This window comes from Triticum aestivum, chromosome 3B (assembly GCF_018294505.1).
Source record: "Triticum aestivum cultivar Chinese Spring chromosome 3B, IWGSC CS RefSeq v2.1, whole genome shotgun sequence".
In the NCBI taxonomy this organism is placed as follows: Eukaryota; Viridiplantae; Streptophyta; class Magnoliopsida; order Poales; family Poaceae; genus Triticum; species Triticum aestivum.
In genome coordinates this window covers 669,100,280-669,126,472 of record NC_057801.1, presented here as the reverse complement: position 1 = coordinate 669,126,472, position 26,193 = coordinate 669,100,280, and the positions used below count along the sequence as shown (strand labels likewise).

The 26,193-nt window shown below is 45.2% G+C and overlaps 2 protein-coding genes, 1 non-coding gene and 1 pseudogene across 3 annotated transcripts; 3 read left to right on the top strand and 1 right to left on the bottom strand.

The window, feature by feature from the left end:
* The first annotated feature begins 202 nt into the window (after positions 1-202).
* On the top strand, positions 203-2,114 carry LOC123066011 (BTB/POZ and MATH domain-containing protein 1-like). Its single transcript, XM_044489184.1, has 2 exons — positions 203-1,716; positions 1,952-2,114. Exon 1 carries the CDS (start codon positions 647-649, stop codon positions 1,700-1,702), a length of 1,056 nt encoding a protein of 351 aa, XP_044345119.1. The 5' UTR covers positions 203-646; the 3' UTR covers positions 1,703-1,716; positions 1,952-2,114.
* Positions 2,115-13,690: 11,576 nt separating this feature from the next.
* On the top strand, positions 13,691-16,093 carry LOC123067675 (60S ribosomal protein L28-2-like; annotated as a pseudogene).
* Positions 14,438-14,524, top strand: LOC123073022 (small nucleolar RNA R24). Its single transcript, XR_006435549.1, has one exon. It is a non-coding gene; the product is annotated as a small nucleolar RNA R24 (small nucleolar RNA).
* Positions 16,094-19,442: 3,349 nt separating the features above from the next.
* On the bottom strand, positions 19,443-20,537 carry LOC123066012 (B3 domain-containing protein Os03g0212300-like). The gene is made up of 4 exons (XM_044489185.1): positions 20,431-20,537; positions 20,028-20,319; positions 19,805-19,953; positions 19,443-19,727 (listed from the first exon to the last, which is right to left on the bottom strand). Exons 1-4 carry the CDS (start codon positions 20,515-20,517, stop codon positions 19,443-19,445), a joined length of 813 nt encoding a protein of 270 aa, XP_044345120.1. The 5' UTR covers positions 20,518-20,537.
* Positions 20,538-26,193: the final 5,656 nt, after the last annotated feature.

Genomic DNA, 26,193 nt, shown 5'->3' with positions numbered 1-26,193 from the left:
AAATAGCTGCCGCGAGATATAGCCCCGGCGGGCTAACGAACCATGCATTAGGGCAGACCAGTCCCCCCTAAAAAAATAAAAAAAAATTTAGGGCAGACCAGTTTCTTTGACATTCTTTCGCAAAAAATAATAATAATTCCTTTGACATTATATATAACCGGAGAATGGAGCTTGCGGCGTCCAATTCTGCACGTCGCTAGTTAAAAACTGGTGGATGCTGTTTCCAGTTTTCCACGCGCTGGCCGCTGCGATCGGAGCAACCCATCGATTCGACTCTAGTAGCCGCGCGAGGCCGACGGCGCTCGTCCTGCACGCGCCAGCAGGGTTCGTCTGTTCTTAGGTTGAATCTGCATGCATCCGGTAAACTTAGCACTGAATTTACTCGTGCGTTCCGCTGATTGCTTGCCCGTAATTAAGTTCCTCTTGCTGCTGGCATGATCAGAAATCGCTGTGATCTTTGGCTGTGTGCTGCTTGCATCTGCTGATCTGAAATTGCCATTCGTTGCCTGATCGTCAGAAGGATCAGTTATTGGGGCTATTTGTTTGGAAGTTGCGTCTGTTAGTACCGGTTGCCGTGAAAGATCGGGAGGCTCAGCGGCTGCATCATAGCCCATATCAGATTCAGTTAAATTTTGCCCATCTGTCAATGTCATTTACAGGCGTGTCTATAGTCGGGCAGGGCCAGGCCACCGGCCACGCCATCAACGTCGCCGCGGCCAGCGGGTACCACCTGCTTGTGGTCAACGCCTACTCGCACACCAAGGCCACTGCATCTGCTGGCACGGTAATCCTGTCTCTCCCTTTCATGGTAGGAGGACATTGTTGGCGCATCTTCTACTGCCCCAAAGGCGCCCCGTCGGACTGCGCCGAGGACTCTGTATCGCTCATTCTTTTCCTCGTCGATAAAAATGTTACAGAAAATCTGAAGGTGCAGGTTGGATTCAGTTTCCTCGATCAGCATGAGAAGCAAGACTCGGCATATATTCGTGCAAAAGAGCCATGCAACTTCTCTAGCGGTAATCCATGCTGGGTTTACAAGAATTTCGTGAAAAGGGATGCCCTTGAGAAATCAAAGCATCTCAACGATGATTGTTTCACCATCAGATGCGACCTTGCCGTGGTACCGCCTCCTACCATACAAGAGCTTATCAGCAACCTCCTCATGTCCAAGGAGGGCACTGACGTGACATTTAACGTTGGCGGCGAGACGCTCACTGCACACCGGTCTGTGCTTGTTGCTCGGTCTTCGGTCTTCAAGGCAGAGCTATTTGGCCCCATGAAGGTAGGCGCGGTTGCCAGTGTCATACAAATTGAAGACATGGAAGCAAAAGTGTTTAGAGCCTTGCTAAGCTTTATTTACACCGGCTCGCTACCCGAGATGGAGGTAGACATGCTGCAGGAAAGAGAAGCCCAAGAAGCATTGTGGCTGCAACACTTGATTGCGGCGGCAGATAGATACAATCTACAAAGGCTGAAGGTACTATGTGAAGAAAAGTTATGCAAACTCATAGACGTAAGCACGGTGAAGACTATTTTTATTCTAGCTGAGAGGCACAATTGTGGTGGATTGAAGGATGTATGCCTTGAGTTCCTCAAGACACCGTCTAATTTGAAGGAGATAACGGCGGCTGACGTCTTCGACGACATAATTAGAACATGCCCCTATCTTTTAAAGGAGCTCATTGCCAAGCTTGCTTCCTAAAATCCACAAAAACGGTTAGTTCCTGAAACCTACGTTTCCAAGTTGAAGCCTTACTTTCTTGCCACCATTCTTGTTCACCATTTGATGTAGTACCTTCATGTTGTTTGAGTAAGACATTTTACTTGCATGCATCGTGTGTTCTAGATGCATGACTGCTTCCCTATTTACCTAAGCGACGCACCATCCTATGTTGATCTGCTCCTTTTAGCCAAGACTTGAACCATCTTGCTCATTTTTCTTCTCTTTCAGGCAGCAGATCAGGTGGAGGCGATGGGATGTTCTGGACAGTGTAACTGCATGATGCCTCTCTGTTCTCAAAGATATTATTACCAAATTTGCTCCCTTCAAGGATTCCTAGTTATGGATTGTACTAAGTGTCAGGTTCGGTTCAGATTTCAGAACATGTCCTAAATTTTGTCATATTTGAACCACCATTCAATGAATGGATACAGTTATGACTATTGCTTGTGGTCGATTAAAAATGGACTTAATGGTTAAATGTTTTTTAGTTTATATTTTATTTAATAATGTTGCCAAGCGCAGACGTAAAATCCTTGCTCTGCTTTTTGGGGGAAAGCCACCATGAAGAGCTTTATTGATTGGATAAAAATATTCCTTGGCCTATTTTGTTTACGATTTGTTTTGATTGGCGCAAAATCAGGAACTTAATTGAGTCCGATAAAACAAGAGTCCTAGTCGTGTTCATCAAGTGCTTTGCCTATACTATATCCTAGAAGTGTAGGTGCCCTTTGCTCCGCCGGTAAACAATAATGAAGAATAAAACATGCCCTACCTCCAAGGGCTTTAACCACTGAATTGCCGTCAAGTTTTAGTCTTCGTTTCTTAGATGTGTGACAAAGGGTATCACTTTTATTCCATTAAAATTTAGTCATGGTTACTGTTAGAGTTGTGTCGAATATTGTGTACACGGTAGGTTACAGTTGGACTCTGAGTAGTATTGTGTTTACATAGGATATGAAGTCGTGTCCTAATAGGACACTTGTATCCTAAGCCTCTCATATATAGCGGGGTACACATACGATGTAAGGCCAACTCTACCGCGCGACCCCAAACGGACGTTCGTTTTGTCCGGTTTCTATCCGTTTGGGTAGGGATTTAGGGTCGTGTCCGGGCCTGTCCTGGGATGCGGTGGCCGTGCGCCCAGCGCGCGGCCGCATCCATTTGCCCCATCATGTCCGTCAGGGCAAAAAATGCCCAAATTTGCATCAAAACTAGTTTCCAACCCAAATATTTGTCTGAAAATTAAAATAGTTTTACAGCCCAATTGAAATTGTCTTTAATAAAATAGTTTTACAACCAAATCAAAATTGTCTTGACTGAACATAAATTGGACCAATACATCTATTGGTTGCCAATGTGATCCCAGACGTGCTCAACCAAGTCATTTTGAAGATTCAAATAAGTGTGCCAATCACGCATCTCACGGTGGAATTAGACAAACTGTTCAAATGTGGCCGGGTCTTGGTGCAGGGGCTCAATATTTTCACCTTGATAATCAAATCCTTGGTCGAAGATACTCTCATCACGCTCGTCCTCGACGATCATGTTGTGCATAGTCACACAAGCAGTCATCACCTCCCAAAACTTCCTTTCATCCCATGACAGTGCAGGGTTTCGAACGATACCCCAGCGGGATTGAAGCACACCAAAAGCACGTTCCACATCCTTTCTAGCACTCTCTTCCATTTGGGAAAATCTCTTTCTCTTCTCACCTTGGGGTTTCGAGATTGTCTTCACAAAAGTTGACCACTGAGGATATATACCATCTGCTAGATAGTATCCCTTGTTGTACTGGTGGCCGTTGATCTCAAAGTTGACAGGTGGGGAGTGGCCTTCTGCAAGCCTTGCGAAGACTGGAGAGCGCTGCAGCACGTTGATATCATTGTGAGAACCTGCCATGCCAAAAAAAATGCCATATCCAAAGATCTTGCGATGCCATATCCAAAGGTGGGGAGAATAGGGGCGGCGCCGGCGGCGGGGCGGGGCGGGGAGAGAGGCTTAAGCGTTGGGAGCGGAGGGACTGCTAGTGTCCCCGGCAGGCGGGCCACGGGGGGACAAGGGCGTGCGTCGCGGCCGTCCGCGCGCGTCCGTTTCACCCCAAACCGAGCGCAAATTTGGGCCGGGGATGGGTCGAAAACGGACGGAATCCGGACATTTGTCCGTTTGAGGCCGCGCGCTGGGCCGCCTCTTTTGTCCCTTTTACCCCAAACGGACGGGGGCGGACATGATAGGGTCGCGCGGTGGAGTTGACCTAACATATGCCAACATAATAGCACAGGCGCGCAAGAGGGAGCCGGCGGCGTGTGCCGGCGCCCGGGTGGCCGGTGTACGGTATTGTGACGGTGTCACGGGGAGGAGCGCTCGTAGTCAGGCCTCGGAAATGTAGCCATATCGGTGAACCTCGTTAACAAATCTCGGTGTCGTGTTCGTGTGATTGCTTGGTTCTCGATTGATCGACGATATGCCTTGGATTTATTCTAACAAGTGGTATAATGAGCTAGGTTGTTCGAAGGCTTCGGATCGTGTTGATTCAGAGGAAGGATTGATTTTCTAGATCGGTATCATCTACACAGAAGTTGTCGTAATACAATATGTGTTGCGCGGTTGAGATCGATCGGAAGAAGTCAGGCAAACAGCAGTCTCGGCGAGTTGCGGTCAGAATCAGATCAGATGGCTCGGCAGCGGCGCTTGGTTCGGCGCTTGGAAGCCGCCAGAAGGAGCGTGTGGCTGAGGTGCGTGCTGGGGCGGCAGGCTTGGAGCGTGGAGTGCTAGCGATGCTAGCCCGTGTTGGAAGCGCGAGCACGTGGAGGCGCGACTGCCAAGCTAGGCTGCTCGGGAACACGTACAACGTTGAAGCTTTAGTGAGATTTGTTTGGACCAAAAGTGGACCGAGTCCACGTATGACACGGAGATTGCCAGGAAAATCAATTGGTGAAGAAATCTATCAAGGGATATGGATCCATCGGATTTAGCAGGAGACATTGACATGCGGAGTTGAGGCCAAGGCAAGAACAAATTCACGTACAGTCAACTGGTTGATTTGTTACTAGTAGTAGACAAGTTCTGTACTTGGCATCGCGCGGGAAGCTCGGGCATTTTTCTTTTCAGAGTGTCAAGTATATGAAGAACCATGGTGTCATCGGATACTAGGTTTGAGGTGGAGAAGTTCATGGAACTGAAAACCTTGGGTTATAGCAGGCATAGGTGAAGGATTTGTTGGCACAACATGGATGTTTGAAGGCGTTGCGGGAAGTCATGTTAGCTGAGATGAAATTATCATGTGATTGATGGAAATTCGCGGAAGCCTCGAGCGTGTCATACAGTCGAACGAGTTCGGCTGGGTCGGACTAGGTAGTCTGACGGATCGACGCAAGTCGGTTGGTATAGAAGACGGTGGTGGAATCGATGACGACGACATAGGTGCGTGATGCTGATGGTGACCGACTTCTGGGCGTGGAAACACACGGCACGGGCCTGAGTGCTTGTGTAGCTTCGACAAGACTATGTCGCAGGGTTGATTCAAGACGGTGCACATGAGAGCTTGGAGTCGACGGGGCGTGAGGGTGGACTGATCATCTACCATGGAGTCATGTTGAAGGTGAAGCTGGATTGAGGGGCTACGGTGTAAGGATCCAGAGAATCGAAGCCTATTCGGCGGGAAAAGCGAGGGACACGTAATTCGGATTGGACCCCAGTGGTCTGATGGAAGCGTGAAACTCGTCATCGGTCCGTGATGACCGGTGGTACTCTGCATAGGGGGTTGAGTGGTGTGGGTTCGTGACCCTTGAGACTCGACCGGGACAGTAGAGGCTCGACGAGGTAATAGCGGCGAGGCGTGCGGTATGCACGGTGCATGGAGACGGACCAGGGCTCTGGTGGTCATACATGTGGTGAGACAACTGCGAATTTGACTCGGGATGACTACAAGCAATGGTGAAATTCTTTCAAGTTTCAGACAGGCGGTCAAAAAAGGAGCGGTGATGTTGAGTTCAGGTAATTCTTATGTGTGAGACCCAATATGTGAGTTGTTCACTTTCACGCAGGTCAATGATCGGTGTGTGATGGCATTAACGGATACTCCGGAAGTTGGGAGCACAATGTAGAGTAATGAGGTACTTAATTTTGCTCGAGTGTTGACTGTGGTCAAGAAAAGAAGGGACTACAAGTTGCAGGTGGAGTCATACGGAGTCTTTAGAGTAGCAGCGGTGCTCATGGGATAAGCTCAAGTCCAATGTACATGAAAGTTTGACGCATTGACAAATTCAAGGTGGTGGAGAATATTCGCCAAAGTGAAGTTTGTTAGAGTTGTGTCGAATATTATGTACACGGTAGGTTACAGTTGGACTCTGAGTAGTATTGTGTTTACATAGGATATGGACTCGTGTCCTAGTAGAACACTTGTATCCTAGGCCTCTCATATATAGCGGGGGTACACACACGATGTAATCTATGCCAACATAATAGCATAGGCGCGCAACGGGGAGCCGGCGGCGTGTGCCAGCGCCCGGGTGGCCGGTGTGCGGTATTGTGACGGTGTCACGGGGAGGAGCGCCCGTAGTCAGGCCCCGGGGATGTAGCCATATCGGTGAACCTCGTTAACAAATCTCGGTGTCGTGCTCGTGTGATTGCTTGGTTCTCGGATGATCGACGGTATGCCTCGGATTTATTCGAACAGTTACATCAACATATAAAACAAGAAAGTGTGCATTGTGTCAAGACAGCTCACAAACATTTTACTACGTTCATTATAATCAAAACAGCTCTCAAAATTCTTGTGCCTTCTAGCTTGCGTCTTATTCTGCGAAGTGCGCTCACAGACAACAATGTTAGATAATGGTGGGCAAACATGCAATACTTTCTTTCGGTAGCGTAGTTCTACGTGATCCGGTTATCTTGGGATCGGCATTGTTTAAGAGCTACCTCACCATCTTATATTATTTGGCCGTGTACTTGATTTGATGTTTGCTTTATATATAAAGCATGGTGAAAGCATGTTTCCAAAACTGGAAATACTTTGGAGTCTTGATAACCACTAGCAAGAAAAGTCGGTTCCAAATTCTTTAGTGTTTTCGAAACAGGCAATTCTTTGGAAGGGGAGCCTTGGTGCAATGGTAAAGTTGTCACCTTGTGACCATGAGGTCACGGGTTCGAGTTCCAGAAATAGCGTCATGCAGAAATGTAGGGAAAGACTGCGTATTATAAACCCAAAGTGATCAGACCCCGCGTCGAACCCTTTTTCGGATCCCGCGCAAGCGAGAGCTACGTGCATCAGGCTGCCCTTTAAGAATATAATATATGAGCCCCAATCAGAAAGTTTCCTATTTTATTTACACAAGCAGTTCACCGGAAAGGGTAGAAATAATAGGTGTATAAAGTGAGAATAATCTGCTTAGAAACGATGAAGCACATCCACCCAAAACTGTATGTTAACCATCACGTAAGCAAACCTAGAGCTTCAAATACTGAAGCACATAAGATAGCTAGATACGGTGTTAACCTCCCAGTGGCGAGGCATATCTGGTTGGGTACTCCCCTGTAAACATTTTCAGCAATTAATAAAGTCTAGCTATCTTGGCTAAAAAAACATCAGTAACACATGATAACTCATGTAGACAAAAATTAATCCTGACATTGCAACATCATAAACTGGATAAGTGCCGTGGAATTCAACCTAGTAATGGGGGCGATTGCAAAAAAAAGCAGAAATGATTGGCCAAAGTAAGTTCTGTTTGGACATGACCTAAAAAGAGGCACTAAATTTTCTTGAAAGAAATGCTTATTGTACTAAGGGACATGGAGACTCTTAAGTGCAGTTCCTTGAGTTGGCTAATGAAAAGAGGAAACAAAACCACAAGAATAGGTGAATAGTTTTTTTTACTTAATGTGATTTTTGGTCAAAATATTAAACTGAGAAGTATGCATAGAACATGAAAGTGTCTCTTGGTAAGAATTAATGAAAGAAAATATGTAATGAAACATCAAGGGAATTATGTGATGGATATGATCGCACAATCTAAAGTAATATAACCAATCAATTAGCAAAATATCGTGGTTTAAATATAATGGGAAGACACGATCCTGACCTTGCTTACCAAATAGGCATTCCTTTCAGGAGAACATCATCAAGATAGCAAAGTAAGTCTATTGTGCACCAAATACTTCCAATTTAGGAGAACATCATGATGATAGTTAACTAAATCAAGTCGCACTGAAATCACTAATCTAATAGACGTGCATTCCTTTCGCAAAAATAAAATAAAATAATAGACATGCATTCCTTTCTAAATAAAGTGAAAAATGCAAGGTATGTCAAGATCATATTACCAGTCAAAGAAAATACTACATAAAACTGGACGAGGTGTAGATGGCAAATGACATGTCTTAAAACTTGGAAACCAGCATCAGATCGTCTAGGCCAAATGTTATGTTTTATAAGAATCATGCAGGAGATAGATCTCATAGAATAGTGAGCTATTTTTTAATTACAGACAAACATGGAAAAAATCTTAATTGGGATCTTGCAAAACAAACACGAGCATATCTACAAATAGATGGGATCAATAGTCATTAGAGACCACTATGTGAGAAGACAGGATTTTACAAACATGGCAACTCACCGAAAAAATGTATAAAGCAGAGAAGAATTCATTGGCAATGCATCTATAGAGTAGATGCCAAGCGGTAAAACAAAATCATTGTCACTTTCATGGTAATAATTTTCCCTTGCAAATAAAAATGTTACAGAGGGCCCAACTCAACAACAAGAATTATGTATCTATTCACAAGAGGAGGTTACTTATTACTTACTACAAGTATATACTCATATTGGGAAAAGTCAATAAACCAAAATACCCAGATACGCAGGAGCACCATAATCGGCCAAACTGAAACATATTATCACTGTGATTAGAATGTGAACTCTGATAACATGGTTTAGCATTTTTTTAATGATTTTTGAAGTGTGTGAAAACTGAACCTGCCACTATTGATGCTACGAAAGGGCAGCACACTCAGTTTAGAAAAGCTTGATGTGCAATATTTGTAATGAAAACGAAGAGTTTAAGGAAGGCTATACATGATATATGAACATACTTTTAGTCTTTATTTCCTTGAATACAAAACAAATAATTTTGTTCTAATGCTTGTCTGAAGCTGACAGTTCTTATTTGTTGGACCTACAGGCTACAGTCCTTTGCTCTTACTAGTAAAATACAATAATACTGTTTTCTTGAAGCCGCAAAATAGCAAAACATTAAATCTGAAATTCCAAACTCAAACTAAAATGTATGGCGGTTGCTGAAAAAGGTAGCATGGTTCAAGAAGACGTTGAGTTGTATGCAAGCTACGAAGTGGAATGGGGATGCTACTACCACATGAAACCCAACTAAGTACAAGGCTACATTAACAATCAAAAAAAAAAATAGGTCACCCTTGTATAGCCTGATCCAAACTGACAAGACCAAAAGGACAAGGAGGTATGAGTTTTCGAGATCTTAGGTTATTTAATCAGGATTCAGCATGGCGATTATTGACAAATCCAAATTCACTTTGCGCAAAATTGATGAAGGCCAAATATTATTCTCATGGACATATTCTTGACACGGCCTTTTCGTAGTCAACGTTGGTGACTTGGAAAGGTATTATGCATGTTATTAAACTTTTAAAAGCGGTGGGGGGGGGGTTTATGTGGAGCGGTTTTAATGGATCTAGTATAAATATTTGGAGAGATAACTGGCTACCAAGGGTTTCTGGCCTAAAAATTCTGCTAAAAAGAACAAAACCAAAATTAAAAGGGTGTCTGAGTTATTCATAAGCGGGTTGGGGAGATTGGATGTGAATTTAATCAATCACTTGTTCTACCCCCACGATACCGAAGAGATTGTTAAGGTGCATATTCAATCCTCGAGGGAGGGCGGTCTTATTTCCTGGCACTATGTGTGGGAGCTTCTATGCATTGGGCCTGTCCTATGAGAAGGATGGTTTATTTTCCCAAAAAAGGCGTATAATCTGGCACTAATGTTCAAGGACTACAAAGAGGATTGTGGGCAATCAAGTGGAGGTGTTAATGGATATACACTAGTAGAAAAAGGGCATATTGTCCCGGTTCATAAGGGCCTTTAGTCCCGGTTCTGGAACCGGGACTAAAGGGTCGTTACTAAAGCCTCCCCCTTTAGTCCCGGTTCTTACACGAACCGGGACTAAAGGTCGTCCACGTGGCCGCTGCCTGGAGGTCCACCTTTTGTCCCGGTTGGTAACACCAACCGATACTAAAGAAATTTTTTTGATTTTTTTGATTTTTTTTTGAATTTCAAATTTCTGAATTATTTTAACCTCTAATCTCTAATCACCCCTCATCACTGCTCAATTTAACCTGTAATCTCTAATCACCCCTCATCATTCCAAATCATCTAACTTCCCGGACGGTCACTCATCCTCTCACTACTCCAGCCTAAGCATGATTAACTTTCGGGTTCTATTCTCCATCGTTTCCAAGTCTGCACTTGTTGTTTTCCTGACAATAGTAAGATGTCAATTCTATTAACCCTCAGGAATTTAGCTTGAACATGAAGTCATACATTTCACTGTTTGAGTTTGAAAACTATTGTTCTAAAAAACAATAATTATTTAGTAACACTAATATTTCTTGAATAAGTAGTTTGACCATTGTTTGACCATAGTTTGACCAGATTTGACCAAAATTCAAAAAAAACTGAAATAATTATTTAGTAACACTAATATTCTTGAATAATTATTTAGTAACACTAATACTTCTTGAATAAGTAGTTTGGCCATAGTTTGACCAGATTTAACAAAAATTCAAAAAAAAACTGAAAGTTGAGCATAACTTTTTTTCCTTTTAGAATTTGAAGATTCTAAAAATTTGCAAACAGGCCATAGGCAGTCAAAATTGGATGTGGATTTTTGTGCTGATTTTTTTGATATATTATACTTTTTTCTGACATCGTATGCAAAAGTTATAGTTGTTTTACATTTTCCCTATACTTTTTGCAAAACATGTCCAAATTTAAGTTTTTAAATTTTCCTAACTAGTAGATGTAGTAATATAACTACATCTCGAAGAATTTTATTTTTTGAATTTTTATATTTTTCAAAACTAAAATGACGATACATGCGCGGGGGGGGGGGGGGGGGAGTTTGAAAATGGGACCATTAGTACCGGTTCGTGGCACGAACCGATACTAAAGGTCTCAACCCCATTAGTACGGGTTCGTGCCACGAACAGGTACTAATGGGCATCGCACCCTTTAGTACCGGTTTGGGGCACCAACCGGGACTAAATGTCGCATTTGAACCGGGAGTAATGCCTGTACGGTGCCCTCGCCGCTCAAACCGAGACTAATGCTGACATTAGTCCCGGTTCGTAATGCAACCGGGATTAATGCTCTTTTCTGGCCGAACGAAAGCCCTGTTTTCTACTAGTGATAGGAGGTTTTCGAATATCATATGGAAGACCAATGTCCCTTAGAAGATTAGAATTTTTCCTGGTGTGTGGCATCTAATAACCTGGCGTTCAAGGTCAAAAGAGTTATGCACCATCAGGCTACTTCAGGCGTGTTCTGTTTTGTGGGATGGAAGATGAAAATATGTTTCATGCTCTCGTGACTTGCCCAAAAGCGAGAGCCCTGCGTATGAGTCAAGGGAAATGCGGAAAATTCTGAGCAAAGAGTTTTTCAATATCTCAAGGCCTGATTGGATGCTTATCTTGTTGGATCAATTAACCCCTATAGTACAAGAGCAAATTTTATGTATGTTCCGGAGAGCTTGGCACTTAAGAAATGATCTGATTTATGTAAGGGGAAGAATTTTGTTTCAAACTTGGCCAACTTTGTGGATATCTATTTGTCGTCATTCTCATCTTGGCATACCATTGTTAAGATGATCCCTGGTGTCAAAGGTAATGGAGTTGCGGATGGGTTAAAGCATGTTACTATTCCTCTCAATATATGTGAGGTGTGATAGACTCCGCCTTTGGGTTATATTAAGATCCACGCTGTAACTGGACTATTATAGACATAGACCGTACGTCAAATGTGGTCAGCAACATCATTTTTTGTTTACATGTCCCAGAACTTAGTTGTTTTTCCTACCTAAAATGGGTTCACACCGGGTGTGTGAATTTGTAGTAGCTCCAACCAATGGGTTTCTTTCCTTGGCCTTAAGCCACTGTGATTTGATAAGGAATATCACAAATTTTGTTGGGTTTACTTGAACCCAATTGCAATGAGCTAGCTCCGCCCTTAGAGAGTTAGAGGTGTATCTTAGCAAGCATGCAAGTGTTCCTTAAAATAACTATGTTTGTGAGTTGATCCAGATTCACAAATGTGTCTGGAATATGCATGGTCTGAAAGATAGACCCATTGAAGAATTGATACAGACAAATAATCATGCTTTATGAGAGCACACAAGAAGTTCCTTTTGAAGATCTACACGTGAAGGTTACACTGATGCATCATTCAGGACTAGCAGTAATAAAAGATGCACTTGTTCAAGCTTCTCCTAGCACTCCTCCCTATCCAACCACATTTCTTCCACGTGAGTGTAGTAGCTGGAGTTGTTCTCGCTCGAGTGAGAGTGTGACTTCTTGACCATCTATTTCCATGGTTGACAACGACCCGTAGCAACGCATGGCCACATTTACTAGTAAACTAGATCATGATAGGCGGGCGTTGCCGCGCCCGTTCATTTTTCTGATAGAATGACTGGGAATTCGATACATATATGATGGAATGAAACACACACAACCAGCTCCCATAAAATTTAAGGACAAACTCTGAACTGCAAATAATCAAATAACATAGAAGACATAACATCTAAGTCATTCAGCAGCCAAGTTGAGCTACCTTCTATTAACTAAAATGAAACAAGTTTAATAATTCTAACAAAGGAATGTGAAACCTCTTTTACAAGGAAGGATTCCCATAGGGCGGAGGAGACATGCAACAATGGGTTTCTGTCTCATCAGCACATATTGAATAGTACACCTATATACTGATCATTTTTTGTGAGAATACATGTAATCCACTTCATCAAATAGAAGACATTTAAAAAGCTGCCCAACAATAGCGCGAGAATACTAATAATTAATCTCCCAACCAGCTCCAGCTGGTCATGATGCATGCCTGTTTTTGTCGCTATGATGTTAAGATCGGCAAGAACAAAGAAAACTGAGAATATCTGGGTGCCTGCCATTCTTAGCAACAAGAGTATATATCTATCCCTAATAATAAAGCACGGATTGAATCTGTCGGGTTTACACAAAGGTCCCGATGATTTTTAGGAATTAAACCCGTAGTCCATACACAAAAGAAAAAATGGTTCGCTGGAAAACAAAAAAAACAAAACACCCGTACGCAGAGGCCTCCCGTACGCATCTGCTTCCTCGATCCCTCACCCGTGCCCAAGCCACGCCATCCTCGCGCCGTCGCCGCCGCCGCCACACCTCCGCCATCTCGCCGCCGCGGCCGCACCCCTCCATAATTGCGAGGAGAGGCGTGGAGGAGAGGCTAAACCGGCGACGGCCTTGCAAGGGCCTGCGGTGGCGCGGTCGTCAAGGACCTGCCGAATCTCGCCAGATCCGATGGGAAGTGGCGCTCAGGCGGTGGATCTGCAAGGAAGGCGGCCGGAGCTCGGAGCACGACGGTTGGCGGGCGCGGCATGGCATCGGGTAACTCTACCTCCTCTGCTGCCGAGCGCGTGAACCGCCTTTGTCTCCTCCACCCCGCCGGCAAACCCAGCCACCGAAGCTTCCCCTCACGCACCTTGTCCCTGCTCGTCCTCCTCTTGGTTGGACCGGTCGCTGCTCGTGCGCTCGTTCTCCTCGCGTGGATGTAGCAGAAGGGGGCCGGGGCGACGCGAGCGAAGCAGAGCAGCGCGGCAGGAGTCAGCGAGCATGCATGGGGGCACGAAGCAGAGGCAAAGGCGGCGGCTGGCGACGGACTTGGCGCGATGGCAGTGATCCGACCGGGCGAGAACGAGGCAGGGGCGATGTGGTGGAGGCCCAGCGGCGCGGCTTCCTGCGGGTGCCATGGCGTTGGGTGGGCTCCTGTGCACATCCGAGAGAGAGGTGAGAGCAGAGAAATCACTACCGTTCCAAGGTCTCTGGTCTGGGAGCTTGTGAAGAAGAGCAAGTGCTTCTTGATCAAGCAATTTGGCAACAACAACGCCAAGGTCCAGTTTCACAAGGACCCAACAACCTCTACAATGTCCACTACTACAAGTTCTCAGGTCCATAGCTCTTCACACTTGCACTGTTCTTGGCGGGCTCAAAGTTGTTTATTAGTTCCTCTACAAGGCGCTAACTTGCTGTGGTCTGATGTGGTTTTTTAGGCTTAGCAAACAGCAAGACCGTGGCGGTCCAGCCATCAGCGGGAGAGGAGAAGGCTGTTGTCCTGTCCACAAGCAAGACCAAGAAGAAGGACACCCATGCCAAGCTGTTGCACAAGACTCTAATGCGCAAGCAGTTCTGCAAGATGGCCAAGTATGTCCAGAACCAGGTACTAACACAACCAAAATTCTTACTTGAAAAGTTAGAATGCACATGTTATGCTTGTTTCTATGCTGCAACTCATTTGTATTTGCACCTGCTCTTATATACATTTAACTGTTTTCTGGATTGTACTATTAACATTGAAGAAGTTTTTCTGTCATTGGGAAATCTGTTTTGGTCTTTGTTTTTAATTGGTAACGAAAGGTATTGCTGTGATGAGCCGTGGCAATAAGGATACCAACGGATCAATTGGTTATTCAATGAAATGCTTTTTACGCTTGGCATTGAGCTCAGCCGATTAAGAAAATTGTTTTTGTTGTATATATTAGATTATTGTGTACACAATTTTCACGTTAGTGAGCACATATTAGATTACTTTCACCCGTTGCAACGCAAGAACATGGAGTTATTCTCATGTTAAAGTTTCCAGCGATGAGAATGGGCTTAGCCAACATCGCTCAGCTGCTGAAATTGCAAATTTGGTGTAGTTATTCATGGTAGAAATTCCAAATTAAGTGGTATATTTTGCCAGATTGAGAAACTGCATACACGCCTTTGTCAATGCGCAATCGAACAGCCGTCAGGTCCTGATGAGAGGACTACTGAAGTAGGGGAAACACACTTAAGTTTGTTATCCACAGTTTCTTTAGAAGCTGAACATCAGTGGCATCACAAGTGGGCTTCCTCATTTATCCAAGAGATCTATCAAGTTGCAAAGATAACAACAGTGAACATGAAATATCTGAAAGCAAATGACCCGAGTATCCTCTACTACTTTGGTTTAGGTGCTATTTATCTTGCTCTGTGTTGAAATATTTTTATCTTCCGTAGATGCAAAGCATCCAGGATGTGATAAATCATACACTGGAGAATGGCAACGAGACCTTCGGTCACTGGATAATGGCATTTATATGTGGTTCCAGTCTTTTCACGGTGCAGGTGAACAGGAGAATTCTATCAAAGATAAGTGCCCTTTCAAGATTGACATTGTTCTTTCTTCAGTGTAGATGCATGATATTACATGATTAAACATGCCAATTTTTTAAATTGATTTAGTTGTCTATATTATGCTCTATGTGCTATTACCAACAAAAAAGTACACCATAATATAAGATGTTATTACATGGACGGAGGGAGATTTTTAGCCTGCAAAGCAACAAATCTATTCCCAGTGTGGCGATAATGTGTTTGCACCAGTTAAGGAAGAATTTGTTTTTCACACTGTAAGAAATACGTCTTGTTTCTTCCCCATCATTTAAGTGTGTGCCGTTCTTCTTTGTTCATGTTGCTAATAGGATATATTTCATTATGATGATGTTCCATACTGCTCCTATGGAGTCGCTCTTTGGACTGTTGGACGCGTATATCCAATGAAACTACTTTTCCGGTAGTTGGCTGGAGCTATCACTATGACTGAAAATTTCTTTTCAGTCAAGAAACCAACGATAGGTCAACACTTATCAGCAGTTTGCAATCTTTATTAGACTATGCCTAAGCCAACGGTTAGACAATGTTGTTTTAGTTAGGCAATGTAGAAAACATGGACATGATTTATGTAGATTGGGCAGTCCCTTCAAACTGCATTTTTCAATCTTGAGTGGACGATTATATGTTTTCTTATAGAAAATTGACTATATGTTTGATGAATTGACTGATTATTTTTGCCCTATCAGACTAAACTAGGTCTTAATTTGAAGGTACAATTTAGGTTGCTGGTGCTGGTTTGTTTATTGTACTAATTATGCTCTTTAGACAGAGACATGTTGTCTTCATCATTCCTCAGTCATTATGAGCTGGGCATAGATCGGTGACCCGGTTAATCCTGATTTATTGCAACATATGTTTTCTCCTCACAGGTCTAAACAATGCAACCTCTTTTTAGGTTGTGGAAATATGATTCAGATGGAGGTTGATGGACTAGAGCAATTAAAGGGATGTGATATTTTCTTCTCCCGTTGCAACGCACGGGCATATGTCCTAGTAGTTCCCAAACCATATAGTTGAAGTTGGAACTGTTTCACGTAAATTAAATAACCTCCAACCAATTCGAGCTGGTCATGATGCAAGGTATCACCAGTTATCTGTGAAGATGTAAAAAGCTAATAACTGACCCAACATAAGTTTTGTGTTCCGAAGCTTGTTAAAATCAACAAACTAAAAGCACACAAAATACATTTTTGAAATGGAATATTATGCCTGATCCATGAATAGGTTAAATAACTTCTCAATTAGGCTCAGGTGACCAGACAGTATGCTTTAGTACGTGCACCTGCATTAGTCAAACCAACACACGAATTTAGATTCACAAGACCAATTTGCTCAACGAAACAAAACACTGTCTAAATACTCTTAACTTGGTAGCCATGAATAAACACGTGAAAATAGGCCAGACCGATGAAGGGATGGCCCACAGAAAGAAAACACAAATCTCAAAATTTCTGCCGACTCAATTTATAAAATAACTGATGCAGCTAGCAGACATACCTTTCAACGCCCCTATCATAGCCTCTATAAGCTGGAATTATAGGCGTGCTGGTTAATTTCATATGTTGCACACTGTTATTCCTAGCTGTTATATTTCCTCAATGCTGCAACAACACCACACCATGCAAATATGATTTCATTATTCCTTGCAGGAAGAGACAATATTTGACTGTTCAGACATCACATAAAATAAACATATGTAAAGGTAAAAGACTGCATATGTACTGTAATTGTGCCGCTTGAACTATATTGAATCAATCATCGCTTCAGGTCATCAAGCTCAGAGAAACGCCTCTGCACCATAACACATAAGTAACTAATAAAATGTCTGGCTTGATCAGAGGAAGGATGGCCTAAATAGCTCACAAAATAAATGATAGAGCTTGACGGAAAAAATATTTCATTTAATTTGAAAAGAAGTCAAAATCTAGAAGCAGCTTCGGTCATAGTAATAGTTTAAGCTGTATATTTAATCATCCATTCATCCATAATGTCAGAATGGATGGAATGGGGAATTCAGTTATGAACACAATATATATATATATATATACATACATACATGAGAAAAAACATAGAACCCGTAATAACTTAGTGAGGAGCCAATCATAAACCAGTGAATTAGTATGAAGATATTGAATTTGCAACAATTTAGAAGGAGGTGCACCAGCCAAGGAAAAACATCCTAAAAGCGAAAGCTGACCTTAGATTGGAGATACACTTTGCATAGCAAAGGAAAATAGATCTACTGATCTCCACTCCCGTATTCTTTTTTTCTTATAAACGTGTCCATTGACACATTTTTCTTTTAATGCATGAAATAAGTAGAGTGATATATAACATATATCGAAGATCAAAACGCTGGAGAGAGAGAAAGGAAAACAAATACTTCGATGCATCCCCAGTATACTTTTCAATCAAAACAAGCAACTCTTACATAAAAAATGATTCTGTTGACCAATTGCAACTGTGTAGTGAGTTGGTAATAAATTGAGTACAGAAACATTCATACTTTTTGCTATAGATGTATCAGAAATATATGTCCCCACAAACGTCCTGAAATCTGATTGACATTGACCAAATCGAAAAGATACATCAGAAAGCCATGTCTGGTTGTGAGCCGCGAGGATTGCAGGGTTAGAATATCTGAATATTTAGGAGGGAAGATAAGTACCTGAAGATAATGGTGAACACTGACATCATATTTTTCACAGCATATCGGCAATTCATCGAACAATTCAAGTGCAAAGGTTAAAGAGTCATCTCAACAGAAAGAAATTGGAGGAATATAGGGTACTTGTAGAGTGCCTCGGCAGGTTAGCATGGTCCATACCGTAAATCGCAGCGACTGTACATGTATAGGAGGGGTCGGGTGTATACATCCACCTGCTGCTATTGTAGACACGGTGACCCGCCGTGACTCCATCAGCTAGTGATCGATGTTGCCTGCATTTCGATCACGCCCATAGATCATATGACGCGCGATCGTATCTTGCTGATCGGGTGCTCGATCGAGATAGGACCCAGCAACGGCGTGGCTGAGAAGTTCAAATATGGCGTAGAAAGAAGCTGGACCAGGCCTGCGGCGGCGACTCGCCCACCATCGCCTTCTTCTTCTTGCAGTATGCCGAATCCTCGCGCATGTCTGATGTGTACCTGCCGCCGGGGGTGTCTTCGTGGCCCGGGCAATACAGGGATGCCGTGGCTATGTGTACCTGCCACCTGGGGTGTCTTCGTTGCTCGGGCGATAGAGGGATCTCGTGGCATCAACAGTGGCGGCGGCAACGGCCACGCTGAATTATTCATCCTTTTCATAAACGCCTCGACTTATCACGCATATATATATATATAGAGAGAGAGAAGTACAAATGGTTTTTAAGCCAGTCAACAGAGAACTGATGTTGAAAATTTGTGTTCATCGAAAACAAGGAACGGAATCCCGAGCCGTTCCAACGATCAAGTAAGGAATCGCACTTGCAGAACCCATGGGACTAACCAACCAACCAATCCCCATGGGAACAATAGAAAAACGAAGGAACGCACAGGAGGAGGCAACCCCAGCGAAGGGTGTTAGATCAGAGCAGAGTAGAAAGAGAAAGAGGCACACCTGCTCGGGAGTGTGTCCACCCTGCCTTTGGACGGCAGTTGTCTGGGACGCCGGATCTAGTGGTGCCGCCTTCTGGCAAATCATGCGTCACGGTGAACGCCGTTGCTCAGTGTTGTGGTCAGCGGCACCAATGGCGGGAGGGCCATAGTCTTGGCATGAGAGGTTGGCATGAGAGGAGGTCCTTGTGTCGTCGGTGCCCAGCGTCGTCGCCACGGGAGTCGTGCATCATCCCATCGTCCGCCGCCACGCTAGGGTTGCGACCTTGCGAATAGACCAAGGGTTGCGTGGAGAGTCCAGCTCCTTTGAAAGCACGTACATAGACAGCTCAGGCCCATTAGGCCCCCAATTTAACAGTGGACGCCCAAAATTGTCGCCAGAGCAGCGGCCCGTCACGGTAGCTCTCGTTCGTAGCGAGCGAACCGAGCGTACGTTATGTTCACTCTTAATCGGACGACTAAAAGCGCTTAAAAGTGGTGATCGGACGGCTACAAATGCTAATAATGTATATCTAAATAATAAAAGCAGTTCATTCATCCAACATCCAGATCGTGGTTCATCATACAATCAATTCCTTGCTTATTTGCCATCACATCAAGGCACAAATTAACACGAACCAGTAGTCGTCACTGGACGATGGTTCCGTCCGCCTTGCGCACCTCGACGCTGAGCACCGGGTCGTCGCCGCCGGCATCATGCACCAGCTGGAAGAAGCAGATGTCGCCGACGCGGAGGCCGTTGTCGACGCGGAACCGGTTCCACCCGTATCTCAGCGCCGTGCGGGTCCTCGCGTTACCCTTGCGCCGGTTGCTGTGCTTGAGGCAGACGGTCCACTGCTGCCCGCGCATCCGCAGCACCACCCTGCCCTTCTCCGTGAACCCGTGCGACTGGCTGAACTCCACAGGCACGTTCTGCTTAAACGACACGGCAAACAGTTGTTAGAAACCAAAGATGCGAGGAGGGGCGCACGTTTACTGCCACAGCTCACCAGGTACTGCTTCTTCTTGGTGCCCAGGTGGCACTGCCCCAGCGTCACGGTGAACCGACTCGGCACGGCGCCGCCTCCGCCGCCATGGACGTCGCCGTCGCTGCTGCTTCCACTCCCTGGCAACGCCGGTGGCGGAGACTCCTCCTCTTCTGTTTAACTCACCTGCGCACTGTCAGCTTCAGGATATAATATATACTGCAAGGGAGGATGCAAGGGAACGTACCAGCGCTGTCATTTTCCTCCTCGCGCTGGCAGCAGTGTCTCCCGCACTCGGAGTCCTCGAACACCGTGACGATGAGCAGGGCGGCGCCGTCGTAGCAGAAGACGAGGAGCTGCCCCAGCTGTATGCCGTTGGCGCGGACGAACTCCTTCCAGCCCCTGCCGAGGTGCATGTCGCCGCACTCGTTGGCGACGACCTCCACGTCCCACGCGCGCGCCCCTCCGCCCTCGACCCGCAGCTTCACGTCCCGGAGCGCTCGGCCGTTGAGCTCCCTCACGAACTTGTCAGGCAGCACCTGCAGTTCAGACGGGCGGCAAGAAACAGTAAGCAGAGAGACGGGAGAGAGACGAGCTCGTGCTTAATGAACTAGCTAGGAGAGCACAGTCATGCATGTGCAAGTAATCACCAGCTTCTCCCAGGACGTTCCGGCAGCCATGAGCTTGTAGAACTGGAAACCAGCCAGGTCAGGGCTGTCCCGCAGCTGCTGCGCCATCTCCGCCGTCTCTGTGTCCCTGCTTGGAAAATTATGCTGAAATCTGAGATGGGCTCTAGGCCCATATTGCAATTTCTGAAAAATCTCTAAGGGCCCATGTGGGTTATATGGCACTAGGTGTGGTGGGAAGTTTAGTCCCACCCCGGAAGTGGAAGGAGAGTTGGAGTGGTTTATAAGGGTTTCTCTTCTACATGCTATTGGAGCTTGAGAAGAGAAGAGGCCCTCGCGCACTCCTCCTCCTCCGCCGCCCGCCTAGCGTCGCGGCGCGGCGCGGGTTGCGGCTTATTTTTGCCAGTCACTAACGGAGAGTTTTCTGACAGCTGGGCCACGATCTGAGACGTCGGATCGTGGGCTGTCACGGACTCGGACGTGGGTCGAGCCCACGTCTCTCCACGCGGCTGCGCCTATAAGTATGCGGTGTCTCCTAACCCTAGCCGCCACGAACAGATCACATCTGCTCACGCGCACGCCCACCGTCGTTCCTTTGCTGCTGCTGCCGCCGGTGACTCCATCCCGTCCGCCACGTACACGGTCGACGGGAGAGCAGGTCTCCGAAACCACGCCCTTCTGGTTCCTGTACGGGGTGAGGGGCGAATAGGTTTTTGGGCAGCGATTACGCGACTGCTCGCTTCCGATCGTCTACTTCCTCTACGTCCGCGTCGCCTTCGTCATCACCATGTCCACCGACGCCGACCGTGCCGCCGCCGAGAAAGCTGAAGCCGACAAGAAGGTCGCCGAGGACGCCGCTGCTGCCACCAAAGCCGCGGCCTCTGCGTGGCCTACTGGAGGGTATAACTCGTTTATCCCGCTCCTGATTATTTTCATATTAGCAGTACTAGCAGTATGTGTAGATTTGTCTACTGTTTGCTTAGTACGTGCATGTTTAGATCAGAGTCAGTACGTCATCAACTTAGTCAATGCCATGCTAGTGATTTACTCATGGATTAATTTAATCGAGAAATTGCCTATTTACTCAACAATCCAAAAACCTATTATGTGTAGGAATTTCTCGGCAAGTGGCTTTGCCGCTGCACTGAAACCGGATAAGTTTACCGGTACATACTTCAAGCGTTGGCAGACTAAGACCACGTTATGGCTCACGGCTATGAACGTGTTCTGGGTCACCGGTGTCTCCACGGGAACGATTGCTCCTGAACAGGAGAAGGCGTTCAAGGAGGCTACCGTTGTGTTTCTCGGAGCAGTTCTTAGCGTGATCGGAGATAAACTGGTCGACGCATATTTACATGTGCATGTCGCCAAGGACTTGTGGGAGGCGCTCGAATCTAAATTCGGGGCCGCCGATGCAGGGAGCGAGATGTATATTATAGAGCAGTTCCACGATTACAAGATGGTTGAAAACCGTCCTGTATTGGAGCAGGCTCATGAGATAATATGCATTGTTAAGGAACTTGAGCTTCTCAAGTGCGAGTTACCGGGCAAGTTTGTCGCGGGCTGCATAATCGCTAAGCTCCCTAATTCCTGGAGGAACTTTGCCACCACTCTGAAACATCAGAGGCGTGAATTCTCTGTGGAGGATGTCATTGGCCATCTGAGTGTTGAGCAGAATTCGAGGGCAAAAGACTCGCACGGAAAAGGGGCCGAAGGGACTTCTGTTGCCAACATGGTGAACCAGAAGAACTTCAACTCCCACAAGCCCAAGGGAAAGAACGGTGTCCAACACAATACCGACTTTAAGAAGAAGGGTAAGAAGACCTTCAAGAAGAACAAGAAGGACGAGGGCTGCTTTACTTGTGGTTCGGTTGAACATTGGGCCAACAAGTGCCCAAACAAGTACAAGAAGTCAGGACAGGACTCCAAGTCTGTCAACATGATTGTGGGCAACAATGAGAATGGTGCATCTGGGTACGGTAATTTATTTACTGTTTTTTCAGTGTTTCAACCCAACGATTGGTGGGTGGACACAGGTGCAGGTGTTCATGTGTGTGCTGACATTTCATTGTTCACTTCTTACCAGGTCACAGGTCACGGGTCCGTATTGATGGGGAATGGCGCGAGTGCTTCTGTTCATGGTGTTGGCACGGTCGATCTGAAGTTTACTTCGGGAAGGATCGTGCAGCTGAAGAACGTGCAGCATGTCCCCGCCATCAAGAAGAACCTCGTTAGTGGCTCCCTTCTATGTAGAGAAGGGTTTAAGTTGGTTTTCGAGTCTAATAAATTAGTTGTTACAAAATATGGACTCTTTGTTGGAAAAGGTTATGAGAGCGGAGGGATGTTCCGCCTTTCCCTCGCAGATTTTTGTAATAAAGTCGTGAACCATATTCATTCGAATGTTAATGAATCTGAAGTTTGGCATTCACGTCTTTGTCACATTAGTTTTGGTGTTATGACGCGGCTAGCCAAGTTGGATTTAATCCCGAGTTTCACTTTAGCCAAAGGTTCTAAGTGCCTTTCATGTGTGCAAGCTAAGCAACCTCGCAAGCCTCATAAGGCCGCGGAGGAGAGACACCTGGCACCATTAGAACTCATACATTCTGATCTTTGTGAGATGAATGGTGTGTTGACTAAAGGTGGAAAGAGATACTTCATGACATTGATAGATGATTCCACTAGATATTGCTATGTGTATCTGTTAAATACTAAAGATGAGGCTCTACACTACTTTAAAATCTATAAGGCAGAAGTTGAAAATCAACTTGAAAAGAAAATTAAACGAGTCCGGTCAGATCGTGGTGGAGAGTACTTCTCGAGTGAGTTTGATTCCTTCTGTGCGGAACACGGCATTATTCATGAGAGGACGCCTCCCTATTCACCCCAGTCAAACGGGGTTGCCGAGCGGAAAAACCGTACTCTAACTGATTTGGTTAACGCCATGTTAGATACATCGGGTTTATCCAAGGCATGGTGGGGGGAGGCTATATTGACGGCATGTCATGTCCTGAATAAAGTTCCGACAAAGGATAGTGAGATCACTCCCTATGAGAAATGGGCAAAGAGAAGGACGACACTCTCGTACTTGCGCACTTGGGGCTGTTTGGCGAAAGTCAACGTGCCGATCCCCAAAAAGCGTAAGCTTGGACATAAGACCGTGGACTGCATTAATTTGGGCTACGCTAAGAACAGCGTTGGCTATAGATTTCTAGTAGTGAAATCTGAGGTACCTGACCAGAAGATCGGTACAATTATGGAGTCTAAGGATGCTACATTCTTTGAGGATATTTTTCCTATGAGAGATATGCAAAGCACTTCTAGACAGGAATCTGAGGAGACTCCTGAACCTGCCATCCTTATGGAATATTATGAACAAACACATGATGAAAATCCCGAGGAGGATGACGAGGAAACCCTTGGTAGGGGCAAGAGACAAAGGACTGCAAAGACCTTTGGTGATGATTTCTTCGTGTNCAGCCTAGTACTAGTAAGACATGTAGTGAAACTTCTTTACACCAAACTGACAATTCAAGGCATAGTCCATTGTTCAGTTGTGAAGGAGTGTAGCCACTTGTTCTAGGTGAAGTTCAACCTTAACAGGTCTTTACTGAAACACTGGTATATCGAAACAGCAATTGGAACAGAGGACACAATGGGCCCTCGAGATCTGGTGGGGGATTGCTGAAATCTGAGATGGGCTCTAGGCCCATATTGCAATTTCTGAAAAATCTCTAAGGGCCCATGTGGGTTATATGGCACTAGGTGTGGTGGGAAGTTTAGNTGAAAATCCCGAGGAGGATGACGAGGAAACCCTTGGTAGGGGCAAGAGACAAAGGACTGCAAAGACCTTTGGTGATGATTTCTTCGTGTACCTCGTGGATGATACTCCCACTTCTATTTCAGAAGCGTATGCCTCTCCAGAAGCTGACTACTGGAAGGATGCGGTCCGTAGCGAGATGGATTCCATCATGGCTAACGGGACATGGGAGATCACTGACCGTCCCTATGGTTGCAAACCACTGGGATGTAAGTGGGTGTTCAAAAAGAAGCTTAGGCCCGATGGTACGATTGAAAAGTACAAGGCTAGGCTTGTGGCCAAGGGCTATGACCAGCAAGAAGAGGAAGATTTCTTTGATACTTATTCACCTGTGGCTAGACTGACCACCATTCGAGTATTACTCTCGCTGGCGGCCTCACATGGTCTTCTCGTCCATCAGATGGATGTTAAGACGGCTTTTCTAAATGGAGAGCTAAAGGAGGAAATCTACATGCAACAGCCTGATGGCTTTGTGATAGATGGTCAGGAAAGAAAGGTGTGTAGGTTGATAAAATCTTTATATGGCCTGAAACAAGCACCTAAGCAATGGCATGATAAGTTTAATACAACCCTGACATCTGTTGGTTTCGTTGTTAATGAGGCTGACAAATGTGTATACTATCGCCATGGTGGGGGCGAAGGAGTTATACTGTGCTTGTATGTTGATGACATACTGATATTCGGAACAAACCTCAAAGTCATTGAGGAGGTCAAATCGTTTCTATCTCAGAACTTTGAGATGAAAGACCTTGGTGTGGCTGATGTTATCTTGAACATCAAGCTACTGAGAGATAATGAGGGTGGGATCACACTTCTGCAATCCCATTACGTTGAGAAGGTGTTGAGTCGTTTTGGATATTCGGACTGCACACCATCTCAAACACCATATGATCCTAGCGTATTGATTCGAAAGTCCAAAGGCATGGCTAAAGATCAATTGAGATACTCTCAAATCATTGGTTCACTGATGTACCTAGCGAGCGCAACGAGGCCTGACATCGCGTTTGCTGTGAGCAAACTGAGCCGGTTTGTTTCCAAACCGGGTGATGTACATTGGCATGCTGTTGAGAGAGTTATGCGCTATCTGAAAGGTACTATGAACTATGGACTTCACTATACCGGATACCCGTCGGTACTTGAAGGGTATAGTGATGCGAATTGGATCTCTGATGCTGATGAGATGAAGGCCACAACTGGGTATATGTTTACTCTTGGAGGTGGCGCTGTTTCCTGGAAGTCTTGCAAGCAAACGATCTTAACGAGATCGACAATGGAAGCAGAATTAACGGCATTAGACACATCTGGTGTTGAAGCGAGATGGCTTCGAGATCTTTTGATGGACTTGCCATTGGTTGATAAACCGGTTCCGGCTATCCTTATGAACTGTGACAATCAGACTGTCATCACCAAGGTGAAGAGTTCAAAGGACAACATGAAGTCCACCAAACACATAAGAATGAGATTAAAAGCTGTCAGAAAATTAAGAAACTCCGGAGTGATAGCGTTGGACTATGTCCATACGGCTAAGAATCTGGCAGATCCCTTTACAAAAGGGCTATCACGTGTTGTGATAGATAATGCATCGAGGGAGATGGGTATGAGACCCACATGAGTTGCCATGGTGGTAACCCAACCTATATGATCGGAGATCCCGTGAACTAGGACCTGGGAAAACAAGCCAGTGGTGAACTGAGGAGAGTAACTATACTAACCCACTCCGTTGGAGATGCAATACTCTCGATACTGTATGGTAGGATGACTACGGTCTCAATGTGTTCCAAAGCTTATAAAAGCAAGATGCTATCCTACAGAGCGATCTTTGGAGGAACACACCTATATGAGCCCGACTGCTGGTCACAGTCTATGAGATTGGGGTGATCTCTAGTAAGCTCATGAATAGGCCAGGAGTGTGACTTATATGCTCCACCCGAGGGGTCAGCCTTCGGCAGCCTAGTACTAGTAAGACATGT

Coding starts and splice junctions, on each gene's coding strand:
- LOC123066011 (XM_044489184.1), top strand. CDS start 647: ATGTCATTTACAGGCGTGTCTATAGTCGGGCAGGGCCAGGCCACCGGC.
- LOC123066012 (XM_044489185.1), bottom strand. CDS start 20,517: ATGGCGCAGCAGCTGCGGGACAGCCCTGACCTGGCTGGTTTCCAGTTC. Junction 20,320..20,430: donor GAACGTCCTGGGAGAAGCTG/GTGATTACTTGC, acceptor TCTGAACTGCAG/GTGCTGCCTGACAAGTTCGT. Junction 19,728..19,804: donor CCAAGAAGAAGCAGTACCTG/GTGAGCTGTGGC, acceptor TCGTTTAAGCAG/AACGTGCCTGTGGAGTTCAG.